Source organism: Erpetoichthys calabaricus, chromosome 1 (assembly GCF_900747795.2).
Source record: "Erpetoichthys calabaricus chromosome 1, fErpCal1.3, whole genome shotgun sequence".
In the NCBI taxonomy this organism is placed as follows: domain Eukaryota; kingdom Metazoa; phylum Chordata; class Cladistia; order Polypteriformes; family Polypteridae; genus Erpetoichthys; species Erpetoichthys calabaricus.
In genome coordinates this window covers 289236564-289254683 of record NC_041394.2, presented here as the reverse complement: position 1 = coordinate 289254683, position 18120 = coordinate 289236564, and the positions used below count along the sequence as shown (strand labels likewise).

Below are 18120 nucleotides of genomic sequence, written 5' to 3'. Positions count from 1 at the left end.
GAATTTTCATAGATGAGAGCAGGTTCACCTTGAGCATGTGACAGACGTGAAGGGGTCTGGAGAAGCCATGGAGAATGTTATGCTGCCTGGAACATTGTTCATCATGACCGGTTTTGGTGGTGGGTCAGTGATGGTCTGGGGAGGCATATCCAAGGAGGGACGCACAGACCTCTACAGGCTAGACAAAGGCACCTTGACTGCCATTAGGTATCGGGATGAAATCCTTAGACCCATTGTCAGACCCTATGCTGGTGCAGTGGGTCCTGGATTCCTCCAGGTGCACGACAATGCCCGGCCTCATATGGTGAGATTATGCAGGCAGTTCCTGGAGGATGAAGGAATTGATACCATTGACTGACTCCCACGCTCCCTGACCTAAATCCAATAGAACCTCTGGGACATTATGTTTTGGTTCACCCAAAGCCACTAGGTTGCCCCTCAGACTGTCCAGGAGCTCAGTGATGCCCTGGTCCAGATCTGGGAGGAGATCCCCCAGGACACCATCAGGCATGCATATAAGCATGTGGGGACCATACAAACTACTGAGTACGATTCCGAGTTGCTGCAATGAAATTTCGGCAAAATGGACTAGCCTGCTGTATCATTTTTTCACTTTGATTTTCAGGGTGTCTTTGAATTCAGCCCTCTGTAGGTTGATAATTTTAATTTCCATCAAACGATGTGGCATCCTTTTGTTCCTAACACATTACACAGTTTATATCAGTATATTATCCAGCATGATTTTTTTCCCCCATTGAGATCTGATGTGTTCTCAAAGTGTTCCTTTAATTTTTATATATTTTACATATAGCAGTGTGTATATACATACATACACATACATACTTTTGTTATAAGTAAGTAACAAGCCGGTTAAGTCTGCAAATGATACCAAGCTAGGTGGATTGACAAATAATCTTGAATTCATTGAATCATTACAAAGGTACTTGGACAGCATACAAGCTTGGGCAAATTTGTGGCAGATGAAATTTCATGTCCGTAAATATAAAGTTTTACACATAGTAGGGGTGGTAGGTATGACCAAAATTCTATATCACAGTATTTTCCTAAATTATCCCGGTTTCACGGTATTCGACGGTATTTTTTTCCCCATGCATGAGTGGATGTTAACCACATTTTCCACTGCAATTACTGGCTAAGAATAACCTATTCCACTGTCAAGAGTATTGTACATTGTACAAAAAAAAAAAACATTTTAATGTGCACACAAGTATTAATACTGTTTTGCATTGCCCCATAAAGTGATAGTTTTCAAGGGGGTGACACTAATGGAGAAGGTATCACATTGCATGACAGATGCAGTCAAAATATAGAACCTTTTTATTGAACAAATTTTGCAAAAACAAACTATAATTTTGACAACATATTTTCAACCATACAAAGAGGCATTTAGACTTAGTAAAATATCCAGAAGTGCTTGTCAAAAATTGTATTGCACCAAATATGTCTTAGAAAAGGAATAAATAGTAAATATTTTTTGTAAACCAACTACACTTTCTGTTAATGTTAACAATCTCCGTCCACTGACACGTTAAAGTGACTTTTTAAACAACTTTATCATCATTAAACTGCATAATATTTAAACTAATAAATAATAACAATAAAATAAATAATAATATTATTACTGATAGTTGCACTATTACTTCAAGACTTCAAGCCCAGGTGCATTACACAGTATTCACCAAATTAAAATAAAATACAACAAGTGCAACTTGGTGATGACCAACTGAACCATCATTTAGGCAAACTGCATTAATATGGACCTTGTTTCAAGCTAAGCTATACTGGGAAGAAAAAAACAAACTATATGTCGAGAACAAAGTCAACATTTCCACTTTTTTCTCGCCATTTATGTCGAGATTAAAGTCGACATATCCACTTTATTCTCATAGTTTACTTCATAATTAAAGTAGAATTTCGTAAACTAAACTTCTTCCTAAAATCAATGTTTAATCAATTACTTAATTTACCCAGTCATAAATTAATGCAGCACATTAAATGCTTTGTGTTACGTTCCCCGACCCAGTGGTTAATCACTACGCTACTTAAACTGACTTCCTCCGCACTAAGAGAAGACAGTGATCACCATACAGAATCCATTCACTTCATGATATTCCTGCTTTCTGAAAATTTAGAATGCCAAGATAAATACTTGATATCATTTTCATGATGAAATGCATTAAAGCAGGTATTACACATGCACGGTAGTGAGGCGGTAGTGCTGCTCCCTTGCAGTAAGGGGTCCCCAGGTGTATGTTCAGTGTAGAGAACTTTATGGCAGGTGTGACGAGGCTCCAAAAAACTGGATGTATGAACAGCTATCGCACAGGTTTAACTTAAATATTGTGTAAATGTTGGGTTTGTGATCTGCTGGTCAGAGACATGAACACAGAATTCAATGCATGTTCTTCTGAGCGGGCTATCTTTATTGCATGCATGCTGTCTCTATCTGACGTAAGCTACCAAAACCCCAGTTCCTATCCTTCCTTTTTCTTTCACCACATAACCAATCACCACACGATAAACGTCTTTGTGAAATTAAAACTACTTATAAACTTAGCCCACGGAGTGTTCAGAACTTTAAAAATATCTTCGTTATACATGTTTAATTATGCCATCCATTCAGAGTTGCGCCCATCTCTGAACGAATCACTTAACACAAAGCATTTAATGTGCTATATAACTTATGATGGGGTTTGAGAAAATCTAGTAAATTAAATATTCATTTTATGATGAAGTTTAGTTTACGATGTTCTACTTTAATGACAAATTACGAGAATAAAGTCAAAATGTCGTCACACTATTACACAGTACCCAGGTACATTACACTGTATTGAAAACAAATAAAACAAGTACAACTTGATTTGCAGTATTATCCAGTAGTATAGAAACAGTATTTACACATCTGACCTTTTAAAACTAAAGCATCTCCAGGCGACAGACGTGACTGCTTTTTTTCGGCTCTCTGTCCATTTTCACCGCGCGGCATACCTATGCTACCGCCCACTATTTGGTGGTGTAGCAGTGAAAAAGAGCCCTAGTATAACAAATCTGTGTTTAGTGGTGTAGCAGTGAAAAAGGTCCCCACTTGAACAGTTTCCCGCTGCGCCACGTTCCGAACGTCGTTTAGGCAATTTAAACCGGTGTTGCGGTATAAGAAAAATCCATATCATAAAAAAAATAAAAAACTGTTTTTGGTATGAACCGGTATACCGCCCAGCACTAATACATAGGAAGTGAAAATGATTGAAAATTAAAAGTACACCTTATGAGAAGGATTTAGGAGTCTTCCAGAGAAGAGCAACTAGGCTGATTCCAAGGGTACAGGGGATGAGTTATGAGGAAAGATTAAAAGAGCTGAGCCTTTTCAGTTTAAGCAAAAGAAGATTAAGAGGAGACATGACTGAATTGTTTAAAATTATGAAGGGAATTAGTATAGTGGATCGGGACTGTTATTTTAAAACAAGTTCATCAAGAACACGGGGACACAGTTGGAAACTTGTTAAGGAAGGTAAATTTTACACAAACATAAGCAAGTTTTTTTTTTTGTTTTTTTTTTGTTTTGTTTTTTTTAAACACAGCGATCCATAGACACTTGGAATAAGCTACCAAGTACTGTGATGGACAGAAATAATAAAACACATAACATTTTAGATTAGTTCATCAAATCATCAGATTAGGCTATCACATCTATTGATTTGTGGGTCTCATAAGAGCTTAAACCATGTAAGCCCATGTAAGTAATTAATAAAATCTTAAAATTAATTCAAATCTTATTGGCAACCAATCTAGGCAGGAATGCACAGGGGCAAAATACTGTAGGAAGTTGCTTTTGTCTTAGTAAGCAATCTATCAGCATAATTCTTAACTAGCTGATTCCAAGTCAAAGTTTGAAGATGTGATGCTTTGTTATCTTGTCCAAATATTGAAACTTTACTTTAACACTTCATAATAAATTCATTACAAAAAGAACTACAAAAGAATGTAATGTCAAATAATGAGAGAAAAAAATTCTCACCCAGACCCTCAGATTCAAAGAGGTAGGTCTCATCTACACCAATATTCCGACACCAGCTAAGAAAGTTTGCAGTGTTGTCACGAGCAAAAAATGATCCTGAAGGAGCACTTTTCTTGAAATAAACCTTTTTCATAGGAAATTGCTGAAGGAAAGAATATTTGCTGTTAAATAATTAATAAAGATCGAATGCATTACAAAATGAGTCGCAATATAACAAATATCCTTCAACTCCAACTGCTTCAATCTTTATATCTTTAACCAATACATAGGTTATGATATCTTGTGTAACAGCTTTTATTAAGTCAACTACATTGGACAAAAACTTAGTATTAGGACAAAATGAAGTACATGTAAACCAAAATTCCCTTGCATTGTTATTTCATCTAGCACAGATATTGCTAAAATAGTGAATTATATTAATTTCTTCATCTGCATACAACTGACATTATGAGTGATTGTCTTAATATGTGTCGTATTTGTTAATATCAATTAGTGAAAAGTAGTGTTGTTTTGAATGTTAAACATTATTTCATTAATAATTTTAAAGCTTAAACTAAAGGCAGTGATAGGTCAAAACAAAACAGGATAAGAGGAGCTACATTGAGAGAAATTACTTATTCCAAACAAAACACCATAATGCTGTAAAACCCTGAATTTAACTGCAATCAGAATGGATTGGAAAGAAACAGTTCTTACCTTGACTTTCTCCAGTTTACAGCATTCAGATATTTTTTTCTGTAGGACTCCAATTAACTGACACAGCAAAACTCCATTATCCAGTTCTTTCATGAAACGATGTGCTTTCACTTCTCGCCCTAAAATACACATGTTAAAATGTTAATCAACATAAAGACAGAGAGTACACTGAAACAAAGATGCTTCATGGATAACGTAAACATTTATCCAAAAACAGCACAATACTCTGCATTTTTATTATGGAATGGAGAAATTCTCCCTTGCGATCAAACATGTCTATCTATGTAGCTGCAGAATGATTGTGTCATTTTCAGCTGAAAAGATTTTAAATCCCTAACTAGGATATTTACTTAAGTAACATCTGAAGGAATATGATCTAATGAAACTGTTGGTTCCTTGTAATGACACCATTTAAAGAAGAGACACTAGCAGAACAGTTTTTTAAATTTTCAGCACAGGTTAAAAGGATAAGTTCAGTATATTTGAAAGTCAAAAGTTATTTCTTCACAAACAAGATTATATATGCATTTATCATGTAAAACTGTATTCTAAAGCAAGGATTTTACATACATTTTATGAAATAACTAGTCATTCCCAGCATTTTATAATGTAAGGTATGGAGCATGGATAAATCATTTTATCACATATTTCTGGTACTATTTTTTTCTCAAAGCAAGGATAACATTTCTATTCACTTGTAGCAGTAGCCTTCCTATGATAAGTTGTCAAATACAGAAGTAATTCAATACAACAGTAAGCATGTGGTACCAAATTATAGAAGACAACAAATGCTAGAGCACACAGCTGGTCTTTTAAAGTGGCCACATTTAATAATATTAGCGTTTTTTTTTTTTCAAAAAGTACACGTATAAGGAATTTTACAGGGTGTGTGTGTAATCTTAAGACAAGGATCAATGCTGGACAAGTTTCCTGGTTTGAAAAATGGATGTATTTGGTTTTTGGTCTATTGTTTTCCAGGTGATCCATGTCCATTAGAAAACATCAGGAGCCTCATATATAAATGGTGTGTACACATTAAAATGTTGTGTAAGCCTGTTTCCAAGCTCACATCGAGATGTATAAAAACTAAACTTCAGTGCTTCAGTTTCCTTCCAAAGGCGTGCAGGATAAGGGATTTGGTGATGCTGAACTGATGCTACTAGAGTATGTGCTCGCATTCACCTTGCCAGGGTATTTATTCAAACAGGCGCTATCACTTCCAATACACACAGACACAGCAATAAAGCAGTGACAGGTCTAGGCAGGTGGCCGGGTTCCCTGCATCAACAATCACGTGACAGACGCATTACACTGCGAGACTGTGAACATGCAGTTGCCTCAGTGGTGCCATGAAACTGTGGTTGCCTCTGCGACTGACAAGCAATCCTTAACAGACCCATCAACCATGTTTCAGTGTGCAGCACAGTTGGGGAAAGTCTAAAAAAATCTCACATAAGCTTTGTTCACACCTGTATGGACAAAGCAACCATCTAAGCTGGGCTCAGCCAGACGCGAGAGAACGTCTGCATTAACATGTGCAAAACCGGGATGGTGGTGAACATCAAAAGCAAATGGCTGCAAGTTAATAAACTGCTGAGTGAGCTGGGCATTTGTATCCTTCTGTCTGTAAAGCCACTGGAGCAGAGCTTGGTCAGTCACCAGGGTAAACAGCCAACTCCATAGTAGCGGAGGATCTCCAACTCCCACTTAATTGCCAAATATTCTTTCTCAATGATTGAGTAATTATGCTCCCTGGGGTATAATTTCCTGCTCAGAAATGTGATATGATGTTCCTCCCCATCCAAGCACTGAGAGACCACTGCTTCCAAACCAAAAGCACTCGTATCCGTCTTTAGAAAGCATTTCTTATAAAAGTTCGGATTCTGCAGAACCAGTAACAAGTACAAAGCAGCTTTCAAGTCAGAGAAGGACCTGTCAGAAGCATCAGTCTAGACAATGCTGCGATTCTTTCTGCCCTTTGTCAAATCAGTGAAAGGGGCGGCCCTATGTGCAAAATCCAGAATAAACCACCCTTAATGAAAAGTGAGTCCAACTAAAGCATGAATCTGCTTCTGTGTTTTGGGACGTGGATATGTTAGCACACCCCAATACATGCATACAAATTTATAAAGTAAGCATCAATGTTCATTTTACACAATGTATTACAAATGTCCATTAAATGTAGAAGAATGATGATGAATGGGGTAGCACTGAAGTGACATGGCAAGACTTTCACTGGGGATCTGGCAATTTCTGTTATTGGTAAAAAAAAATTTAAACAAATTAAGAGCTTACATTTACAGTATATTATTTAAACACATACACACATATACAGTATATACTTTACACATATGTGTTCTACTACTATGACTTTTTTTGGGAAAAGGTAAGTTGCACTACCAAGGAAATCTAAACTTTTGTGCACTAAAATATAAAACGAAGGCAGATCAGTAATGGTAGGAAACGTTTTAAAATTATTTGAACAACAAATGTTATAACATTTGGTAAACATCATTCTAACATTTTTGTAACTGTTTTATTAGAAGCATTTTAAGGTCAGGAAATACAATAGGGTTTTAGAATTTCAAGTGGGTTTGAAAATGGCATGGTAATAAAATTTATAAATTCATCTGGCATATAGAGTTAAGCCAAATGTCACATTTCGTGTCTTCTAGTTAATGGATATGTCAGAGTTCCCAATTATAGTTGTGTTCTTGTCGTTGGACCATGTCACTTAAACGACAAGTGACTGAGTATCTATCTTTCAGCACAGTCATGCTTCGCCCCGTTTCTGTGACTGTCAATAATATACTGCCTGACAAAGCCAGTGCCATACAAAGGGTTAACAGGTTCAGTGAGTTCAGCCGCAATCTTGACCCTTTTTTTCTTTCCCATTCTGTTGTGGTACTTAAAACATAGGATATCAGACAGATGAGCTTCTCCTGCATTCCTTATTCCTCGTCCAAGCATTGTATGCATGGTTATTCTGGATCAGCATTCACTGGTTGTCAGCTCTTAGGTACACAAGCCTGCCAATACGTCTGAAGACAAAATCAAACCTTTTATCAAATGAATAGCAGAGCAGTTGGACTGAGTTGCTGGGCATGTTACATTATTTGACTGGCTTTGCTGGAGGGTGCCACCAACTGTTTCTGACTCGCTGCGATTATGTAAATGAAGGCTACGACTGAAAATTACTGTAAAAGTCATGTAATGTTACATGGCCTTTATGGGTGTCACAAATACAGAAGCATATTAGCAGAACGTTGTCAAATATGATAAAAACTCAAAGTTAACATGACATTCTCATTACAATATATTCTGCCAAACTGCCATAGAAAAAATAAAAATGATAGATTTAATTAAACAAAATACCAAAAGAAAGGCACATTTTTTTAATAAAGTGCAGCTGCAACTACATTTCAATGCAAAGGTATTATAATCCATTTTATATAAATACGTCCACCTCCTACTTTTCTCTTCACTAATAAATAACATAAATAGATCTACAAAACATGGTATATGTTGATACAGATCATACCTAACATGCCAGTCAGCCAGATGGCCAAGTCCTCCTGCATTGGCACCAAGGTGGCCTCGTGTCGTACTGAAAGCCACTGGTCATACTGGAACACATCTGCCAAACCAGGGCCATGTCTTGGTGTTAATGGACTTCGGGGACTTAATGCTGGTATATCAAATTTTTCTCCAAACCACACCTAACAGGACAAAATGGAAAAATACAAATATACTAAATAAATAACAAACAAACAAAAAAATAAAAACAACAAAACAAATGAAAACAAAAAACACTATTACTTTTAGTCATTCTTTACGGTACTACTATCACCTTCAAAAAAACATAATAAATGCACTATAGTAAATCTTAGTTTTACTGCTACTCCATGAAAGCAGTATCATTACCTGATTTTTCAAACACCCTTCTACAAAAATTTAGTTTATTTTAAAACACACTCACAAAGCAAGCTAAAATTAGACAAGAGGCAATATTTAAATTTATTCTTAATAAACATGACATTTTCTATCTTATTAAAAAAATTAAACAGAAAAATAGAAATATAAAATGATACAGTTGTCACCGATCAAGTAAAGATAAAAATGGTGCCAAGACAGAGTTGTCTCAAATTTGCCTGACATTTGGATAAGATTTTTTTTCTTTTGTGGGCACTGCTATAGTCTTTGTTGTGCCTCATAAGAAATTTTGGTAGTGACTTCTACACATTTTTGTAGCTTTATAATTTATTTAGTCCTTAATTTTTTTCATATATAATCTAGTGGCTAAATGGCAAAATATTTATTTGTCAGGAAAAACTCCCTAACAAAGAAAATATGAATGTGGGGCTAGGTGAAACAAAAAGTGCTCACCCAAATTATGCTGCAAGATTTTTTGGTTTAACTGTCTATAGGCATTTTCACACTCGGTCCATTTGCTTTACTCCAAATAAGGACATTTGTCATTATTTTGTTGTAATTTTCAGTTAGCTTGGTTGCATGTCATCCTGAAACTTTCATGCAAACTTAACATATTAACAAACATTCTGTGTGTAGGTGACCTCTTTCACTGGTCAGAAACAATTTTATCCAGAGAAATAAATATCATTGAACAACAGGAAATTTTCCGCAATTACTTACCAAACACAGCTCTACGGGCAAAACACCGGTTGTCAAATAACTGGAAAAGTATGCGCTACTACATATGGTACAAAAAAGGTAAGTGTACAACAGTACTGTAAATTTGTAAGTTAAAATTCAGCCATAAAAACTTCTCATGCCCTCAGAAAACATCAGTAGGGACAATCTACCCCTAAAGTGCCGATCCTTCTCTCTTCTACAGGGCTTCTCTTTCAAGCTAGCTCACTCTACTCAGTCACCCAATACTACCTCCTCACATTGTATTCCTTGATTTGCTCTCCCCTTTTTCCCTTTATACTGCCTGACTGGGTGCAAGTGTAATCCTCCACCGAGGTGTAAATGAGGCATCTGACTGATCAACTTGCATTTGCACAGAAGTGCATGTTCAGCCAAGCACCCCAATCAATCCTGGAGTGAGCAGCAGAATGTGCACACCAACGCCGACATGCTCCGGAAAACTAGTATTTATTTAAAACTGCATTTTGCCACGGACGTCTTATCACACACGGCCTAACAAAGCGCCATCCTCCCCCTGCCTCCTCTCCATCCTCAATCCCCCTATCTTCCTCAGAAACAAAAACGAGAAAAAAAGCAGGCTTCAAAAAAGGGCATGGTATTTGTCAGTCATTTTCACATGGGTGGGAATATAGTTTAGATAGTTAATCATGACATATTCTTCAACTTTAAACTTTCTTTGAACAGGGAGAAGGGAGGAGGCAGGCAAGAGACAGTGCTTTGTTGGACAGCAAAATGCAGATGCAGTTTTGGTTGGAGGTCGGATTCTATGTTGAAGAGGTAGGAAGGAGGATGGAGTTTTGATGCAGGGAGTACAGAAGTATTTTCAGAGAATGGGTGTCATTTTAAAAGAGGCAGGACGGAGGATGGAGGAAGATGCCCTAAAATGGACATTGTTTGCTTGATACTGCACCAAGACAACTCTTTCCAAACGATCTTGGTCCAGTTGTTTCGGTCCACACACCATTGTAATTGTCGTATTCACACCTACCTATGTGAACCCGATTTTTGGGGAAATCATACTACAAAAATACATACCAAACTAACCAAGTGTGAAAACACTGTCTCCTTTTCAACAAATCTAAAAAGAATTAACCACCAATAATGCAACTTAGCTTGTAACAAAGGCTGCACCAGCATATTAAATCTAGTACAAGAAAATATACAACTTTTGAAATATCTTTTTAGATAAAGATTACCTTAGTATAACCAAATATATGGAAAAAAAATTAACATACCTGAATACTAGTTTGAATTGCCATGGGCACTGTTATAAGCAACTTGGATCTCTAAACAGATAAAGAAAAGAAAAATGTTGAATTAACCATGTGATAATTTTTTTTTATCTTGGTTATGATATTCCATTCTAACTATAACTCATCATTTTAATGCACGTTAAATAATATATATCCTTATCTGTTCCAACACATATAAAAGTCTTTTTTAATAAGAGTGATTTCAAAATTCTTAATTACTGTTCCTATGCCTGCATTTTTTTTTAAATGAACATATTCATAACTGAAAAATCGGTACTAAATGTTCCTCTGTCATTTCCTACTTCCTTCTTGAGTGTTATTATCACAGTACGAGCCAATCTTAGAAAGTTAACGCTTTAAGGTAAACTCATATTAATGAGTGTTAATTATTTTGTCTGTGGAATCATTTCAACACATCAAGCTATTGCCAGATTACCATGAAGCAAACTAAAGCTGTAGAACTTTGGTAATTTTGGGCAAATGCAGCTACAATCACCTAGTACAAGACATTTCCATTTACTTGTGCACTTGTAATCCTGAATGTACATTCATTACAGGCAACCTCACCATCTACTTAAAGAAGACCTTCAATTAAAAACTAACAAAACAGAACCTATTATCCATGGATCTCCAACTCAAATTCATGTTAAAAACAAAAAACCGGTCTCACATCTAGAACACTGAAATTATTTTTCAGCTGTTTTCCTTTATAAAATCTACAAGTTTAAACTGAGAAACAAGGTTTCCTCAACTGAAATAATTAAACTGATCTCTGCTCACTTTCAGGATTATGCGCTAACCTTGGTCAGTGACTTTAAAAGCGGTCAATATTAATAACAAAATTTCTATGCTGTTTATCACATATAAACTATCCGCATTATTATAAGGTCAAGGCAGGGAGTTTGAATCCATTTCATCCAAACCAGCATGAGAAACAAAGCAAGATGGATCAAATTATATTTCACTGATTAACAAAACACCAAGTTAGCTGCCGTATGCTTGTTTTAATTAAAATGGCTTTATATACATTTTAATGCATTCTTGTTTATCATCGTGTCAGAGAGTGGCAACATAGTGTCTGTTGATCAGATATGCAAGTAAGAGTTTCACTGTACTCCATACACATACTACTGCTACTACTATGGCTAATCGTTTCCTACTTCAATGCTTCACTTTACCACACAACTGCTTGAATGCTTGCTTAGTTTTATGGTCTGACTCTCTGCAACTCTTACTATTTGAGTCAGCAAGACTCCACCAATTGTAATATTTAAGTTAAGGTAGGCATTGTCTCATCTCTCTTGTTTTCTTGAGATCTTCTTCATAAATTAATTCTCTGAAATGGACCCTGCCATACTACACTTCTTGTAGCATTTCTTCTTACATTTGACTTACCTATATTCACAATCCATTATGCTGGTGGCACTTTAACACCAAACATACAATAATAATGGACTGCACCTTTGATTATTGTATTAATTTAAAGTTTTCGTTTTGACAATATATTGTAACCTCTCTTTCTATATGAAGTGCCTTATGATGATGCAAGCTCTTAATTCCACCACCAACATTTATATAGCATATTTTCATACAAAAAAAGTAGCTCAAAGTGCTTTACATAATGAAGAAAAGAAAAATAAAAGACAAAGTAAGAAATTAAAATAAGACAACATTAATTAACATAGAATAAGAGTAAGGTCTGATGGCCAGGGAGGACAGATAAAATACTGAATTCACCTGCTTCAAAACTTTCCCCCTCCAAATAAAATAGATATTTGGTATGTTTATCAGTTACAAAAAGTATAATAAAGTTGAAGTTCCAGAATATGTAAAACCAAATTAAACAGTAGATGAGGCATCACAAAAACTTTTAACACAGTATTTGCAAATTGATGTCCACATTAGATGTTTGTTAATTACAGTGTTGCTCATCTTGTATCCTTCTCCCTACCTATGAATATTTTACTGAAATACAACCTTAAAATGTTTAGCTTTTAAGTGCAAATATAATATTAAGTTTCACACATGTCCGGAAAAAAAAATGAGTAGAAAGAAATAATCATTTTATTTAATTAAAACAATCTAAACAAGCAATGCCTTTGTTCCACTCTTTTCTTCCATAAGCACTCTTGAGTATAAAATAGGAAGCAGAGCTATTTGAGGTTTTAGTCAATGGGGAGTGGAATGCCTGTTATTCACTTCTGCCAGAACATTTTTCTAAACTAATATTCTTCAAATCGTCAGTGGGATACTGTGTTTAGGAGTTTTAATAACTGCACTTTTATGCAACACTTAGTGAATTTTGAGATAGAAATGTAAAGAACACTATATGTAACAGAAATGTTTTTATTTACATGAAATTATATTACCATTTTACAACCCAATTTTAGCAATGTAATATCTGACCCCATCTTGATCCTTAAAATATAGGGAGCCATGGAATTTGCAGAATGAAGGAAAAAAAAAAAAAAAAAACACTAATCAAGAATTCAACAAAAAGCTCAACAGCTATTCTGTTTAACAGTAGAAAACCTGGCCTGTTTGGTCTTAGTCATACAACAGAAACTGGACAAACATTTTACAAAATTTGTACTGTATATGCATGTAAATAACTGCTATTGTTAGTAAAAATATAATAGTAGGTTTTTAGGTTTTAAATGATTTTTGTTTGTTTATTTTCCCATTTTTCTCATTTGTCTATGACTGGAAATTTGTCAGGCAAGAAACACAGAAGTTGTAAGGTAAGTAGAGTAATACTAACTTATCATGCTTCTGGAGTATGGTCACATAGCATGTTGATTAGCACACTAGTAAAACTTTCACTGCACAAGTGACAAAAATCTTTTATCTTATATTCCACAGTCCAACATTTATACATGATTATAAAGTAACTAGCTGTGTATGCCATCCATCCATCCATCCATTGTCTCCCGCTTATCCGAGGTCGGGTCGCGGGGGCAGCAGACTGAGCAGAGAGGCCCAGACTTCCCTCTCCCCGGCCACTTCTTCTAGCTCTTCCGGGAGAATCCCGAGGCGTTCCCAGGCCAGCCGGGAGACATAGTCCCTCCAACGTGTCCTGGGTCTTCCCCGGGGCCTCCTCCCGGTTAGACGTGCCCGGAACACCTCACCAGGGAGGCGTCCAGGAGGCATCCTGATCAGATGCCCGAGCCACCTCATCTGACTCCTCTCGATGCGGAGCCCCTCCCGGATGACTGAGCTTCTCACCCTATCTTTAACTCTTTTAGGGCGGATGTCGACTTTTGTCGACAGGAGGGGTTGAAGGCAGATGTCGAGAAAAGTCGACATCCAGGGATAGAGGGCGACAATCAGCTGTTAATGGCGACAAATCTCACTGTCACGTCACAGGTATTCCCTCTGTGCTTGGAGGAATGCTAGACTCGTTGACTCGGCAAATAAACATTGCGTGTGCGTGAGTTGCGAAATGTAAACAGGCAAGATGGCACCGACATGTGAAAAGGCAGCGAAGCAAGTGCAGAAAAGAAAACACTCGCATTATGCGCATTTGCGCATTATTGCGGAGTCGGACTCTTGATTTTTCAGAATCGGACTTTATTGGCAGTGATCAGGAGATCGAGCAAGAGAGTTAGAAGCAGGCATCAGCTGATCAGACACCAGCCGATGCCGCGCCAGCGGATCTGCTGCCAGTTGCGTGCCTTCGCGCAGCCGATGCATCTACGGCAAGGTTCGCATGGGATAAATACACAGACATTGATCCGTTGAGAGCTGATCTGGCTACTGAAGTTTACAAGACGGCATGGCTTGCTGTTGGACACGACAGATCACCAGCTTCTGTACTTCAGGCTGCTCTCTCCTGATGCTGCTTTTCAGCTACTGTCAGACGAGACAAACAGGTAGGCAGAGATTTTTTTTGAATCGCGGGCTGCACTTGCATCGCATTCTCGTTATTCAAAGTGGAAACCCACAACGAAAGACGAGATGAAGCGCGCTGTGGCATTACAAATAGAGATGAGACAGAATTGGTGATATAACTTCAGGGAGCATTGGTCCAAACGTGTTTTGTCCCCTGGTGGCTTAGGTACGTGCTGCTGCAAAGTTTTATTCACTTCTGTAATAAACAGAAGCAAATCCCATGGGGTGAGCCAGGCTATAATGCCATACATAAAGTTCATAAAGTTTCAGAAGATGAAAAGAGGTGACAATACGGTTTTCATGCTGGCAGAAAACTTGGTGGCAGTGGCATGGCATGATGGCAAATGGGTGACTTGTCTCTCTACAGTACACACTAACAATATATGTTAGAAAGTGCAGCAACAGACAATTGAAAAATAGGCACCAAAGCAACACGTATTGTAAGGAGTGCAATGTGGCAATGACTGAAATTGGCTGCTTTGAGCGAGATCAGACTTTGCTGTGTAAAATGTATGTGATATGTATGTGAAATCATAGAGTATGCAGGCTCATACAACATGCAAGACAGTAACATTTCTCAAAAGGAAATATTTTTTGTTGATTTGATATGTTAAACAATTGCTTTGTGTTCTTTTTTAAAAAATGTTAGTTTTTGGAAAAATATTCAGCCCTGGGAGAAAAGAAACAAAAAAAAAATTAGCCCTAAAAGAGTTAAGGGAAAGCCCAGACACCCTGCGGATGAAACTCATTTCAGCTGCTTGTATTCGCGATCTTGTTCTTTCGGTCACTACCCATAGCTCATGACCATAGGTGAGGGTAGGAACATAGATCGACTGGTAAATTGAGAGCGTCGCCTTGCGGCTCAGCTCCTTTTTCACCACGACAGACCAATGCAATGCCCGCATTACTGCGAATGCCGCACCGATCCGCCTGTCGATCTCACGCTCCATTCTTCCCTCACTCGTGAACAAGACCCCGAGATACTTGAACTCCTCCACTTGGGGCAGGATCTCACTACCAACCCTGAGAGGGCACTCCACCCTTTTCCGGCTGAGGACCATGGTCTCGGATTTGGAGGTGCTGATTCTCATCCCAGCCGCTTCACACTCGGCTGCGAACCTATCCAGAGAGAGCTGAAGATCATGGCCTGATGAAGCAAACAGGACAACATCATCTGCAAAAAGCAGTGACCCAATCCTGAGCCCACCAAACCGGACCCCCTCAACGCCCTGGCTGCGCCTAGAAATTCTGTCCATAAAAGTTATGAACAGAATTGGTGACAAAGGGCAGCCCTGGCGGAGTCCAACTCTCACTGGAAACGGGTTCGACTTACTGCCGGCAATGCGGACCAGGCTCTGGCAACGATCGTACAGGGACCGAACAGCCCTTATCAAGGGGGCCGGTACCCCATACTCTCGGAGTACCCCCCACAGGATTCCGCGAGGGACACGGTCGAATGTCTTTTCCAAGTCCACAAAACACATGTAGACTGGTTGGGCAAACTCCCATGCACCCTCCAGGACCCTGCTAAGGGTATAGAGCTGGTCCACTGTTCCGCGACCAGGACGAAAACCACACTGTTCCTCCTGAATCCGAGGCTCGACTATCCGACGGACCCTCCTCTCCAGGACCCCTGAATAGACTTTTCCAGGGAGGCTGAGGAGTGTGATCCCTCTGTAGTTGGAACACACCCTCCGATCCCCCTTCTTAAACAGGGGGACCACAACCCCGGTCTGCCAATCCAGAGGCACTGTCCCTGATGTCCATGCGATGTTGCAGAGGCGTGTCAACCAAGACAGTCCTACAACGTCCAGAGCCTTGAGGAACTCCGGGCGTATCTCATCCACCACCGGGGCCCTGCCACCAAGGAGTTTTTTGACCACCTCGGTGACCTCAGTCCCAGAGATGGGGGAGCCCACCTCTGAGTCCCCAGGCTCTGCTTCCTCATTGGAAGGCATGTTAATGGGATTGAGGAGGTCTTCGAAATACTCCCCCCACCGACCCACAACGTTCCGAGTCGAGGTCAGCAGCGCACCATCCCCACCATATACAGTGTTGACACTGCACTGCTTCCCCTTCCTGAGATGCCGGATGGTGGACCAGAATCTCCTCGAAGCCGTCCGAAAGTCGTTCTCCATAGCCTCCCCAAACTCCTCAACACGCCCAAGTTTTTGCCTCAGCAACCACCAAAGCCGCATTCCGCTTGGCCTGCCGGTACCTATCAGCTGCCTCCAGGGTCCCACAGGACAAAAGGGACCGGTAGGACTCCTTCTTCAGCTTGACGGCATCCTTCACCGCCGGTGTCCACCAACGGGTTTGGGGATTGCCGCCACGACAGGCACCGACCACAGCTCCGGTCAGCTGCCTCAACAATAGAGGCACGGAACATGGCCCATTCGGACTCAATGTCCCCCACCTCCCTCGGGATGTGGTCGAAGTTCTGCCGGAGGTGGGAGTTGAAGCTACTTCTGACATGGGGCTCTGCCAGACATTCCCAGCAGACCCTCACAACACGTTTGGGCCTACCATGCCTGACCGGTATCCTCCCCCACCATCGAAGCCAACTCACCACCAGGTGGTGATCAGTTGACAGCTCCGCCCCTCTCTTCACCCGAGTGTCCAAGACATGTGGCCACAAGTCCGACGACACGACCACAAAGTCGATCATCGAACTGAGGCCTAGGGTGTCCTGGTGCCAAGTGCACATATGAACACCCTTATGCTTGAACATGGTGTTCGTTATGGACAATCCGTGACAAACACAGAAGTCCAATAACAAAACACCGCTCGGGTTCAGATCGGGGGGGCCATTCCTCCCAATCACGCCCTTCCAGGTCTCACTGTCATTGCCCACATGAGCATTCAAGTCTCCCAGCAGAACAAGGGAGTCCCCAGAAGGTATGCCCTCTAGCACCCCCTCCAGGGACTCCAAAAAGGGTGGGTACTCCGAACTGTGTTCGGTGCATACGCACAAACAACAGTTAGGACCCGTCCCCCCACCCGAAGGGAGGCTACCCTCTCGTCCACCGGGGTAAACCCCAATGTACAGGCTCCAAGTCGGGGGGCAGTAAGTATACCCACACCCGCTCGGCGCCTCTCACCGGGGGCAACTCCAGAGCGGTACAGAGTCCAGCCCCTCTCAAGGAGATTGGTTCCAGAGTCCAAGCTGTGCGTCGAGGTGAGTCCGACTATATCTAGCCGGAACCTCTCAACTTCGCGCACTAGCTCAGGCTCCTTCCCCTTCAGAGAGGTGACATTCCACGTCCCAAGAGCCAGCTTCTGTAGCCGAGGATCGGACCGCCAAGGTCCCCGCCTTCGGCCACCACCCAACTCACACTGCACCCGACCTCCTTGGCCCTTCCCATAGGTGGTGAGCCCGTGGGAAGGGGGACCCACGTTGCCTCTTCGGGCTGTGCCCGGCCGAGCCCCATGGGTGCAGGCCCAGCCACCAGGCGCTCACCATTGAGCCCCACCTCCAGGCCTGGCCGGGCCCCGGTGACCCGCGTCCGCGCAAGGGAAAACGCCGTCCAAAATCGTTTTCGATCATAGGAGGTTTGTTTTAACCGCTCTTTG

General features: G+C 40.1%; 2 protein-coding genes across 2 annotated transcripts in view; one reads left to right on the top strand and one right to left on the bottom strand.

Annotated features, from left to right (window-relative positions):
- LOC127528026 (craniofacial development protein 2-like) overlaps nt 1-18120 on the top strand; it is a 1148403-nt gene that overhangs the window by 612892 nt on the left and 517391 nt on the right. The gene's annotated exons all lie outside the window — the stretch shown is intronic.
- Nucleotides 1-18120, bottom strand: part of gas2l3 (growth arrest-specific 2 like 3) — an 85771-nt gene that overhangs the window by 19508 nt on the left and 48143 nt on the right. The window contains exons 3-6 of the mRNA XM_051928536.1: nt 10639-10687; nt 8274-8451; nt 4733-4851; nt 4037-4178 (exon numbers count right to left, since the gene is read on the bottom strand). Of these exons, the coding sequence (XP_051784496.1) occupies nt 4037-4178; nt 4733-4851; nt 8274-8451; nt 10639-10662 (463 nt within the window). The 5' untranslated portion in view covers nt 10663-10687. The remainder of the gene's footprint in view (nt 1-4036; nt 4179-4732; nt 4852-8273; nt 8452-10638; nt 10688-18120) is intronic.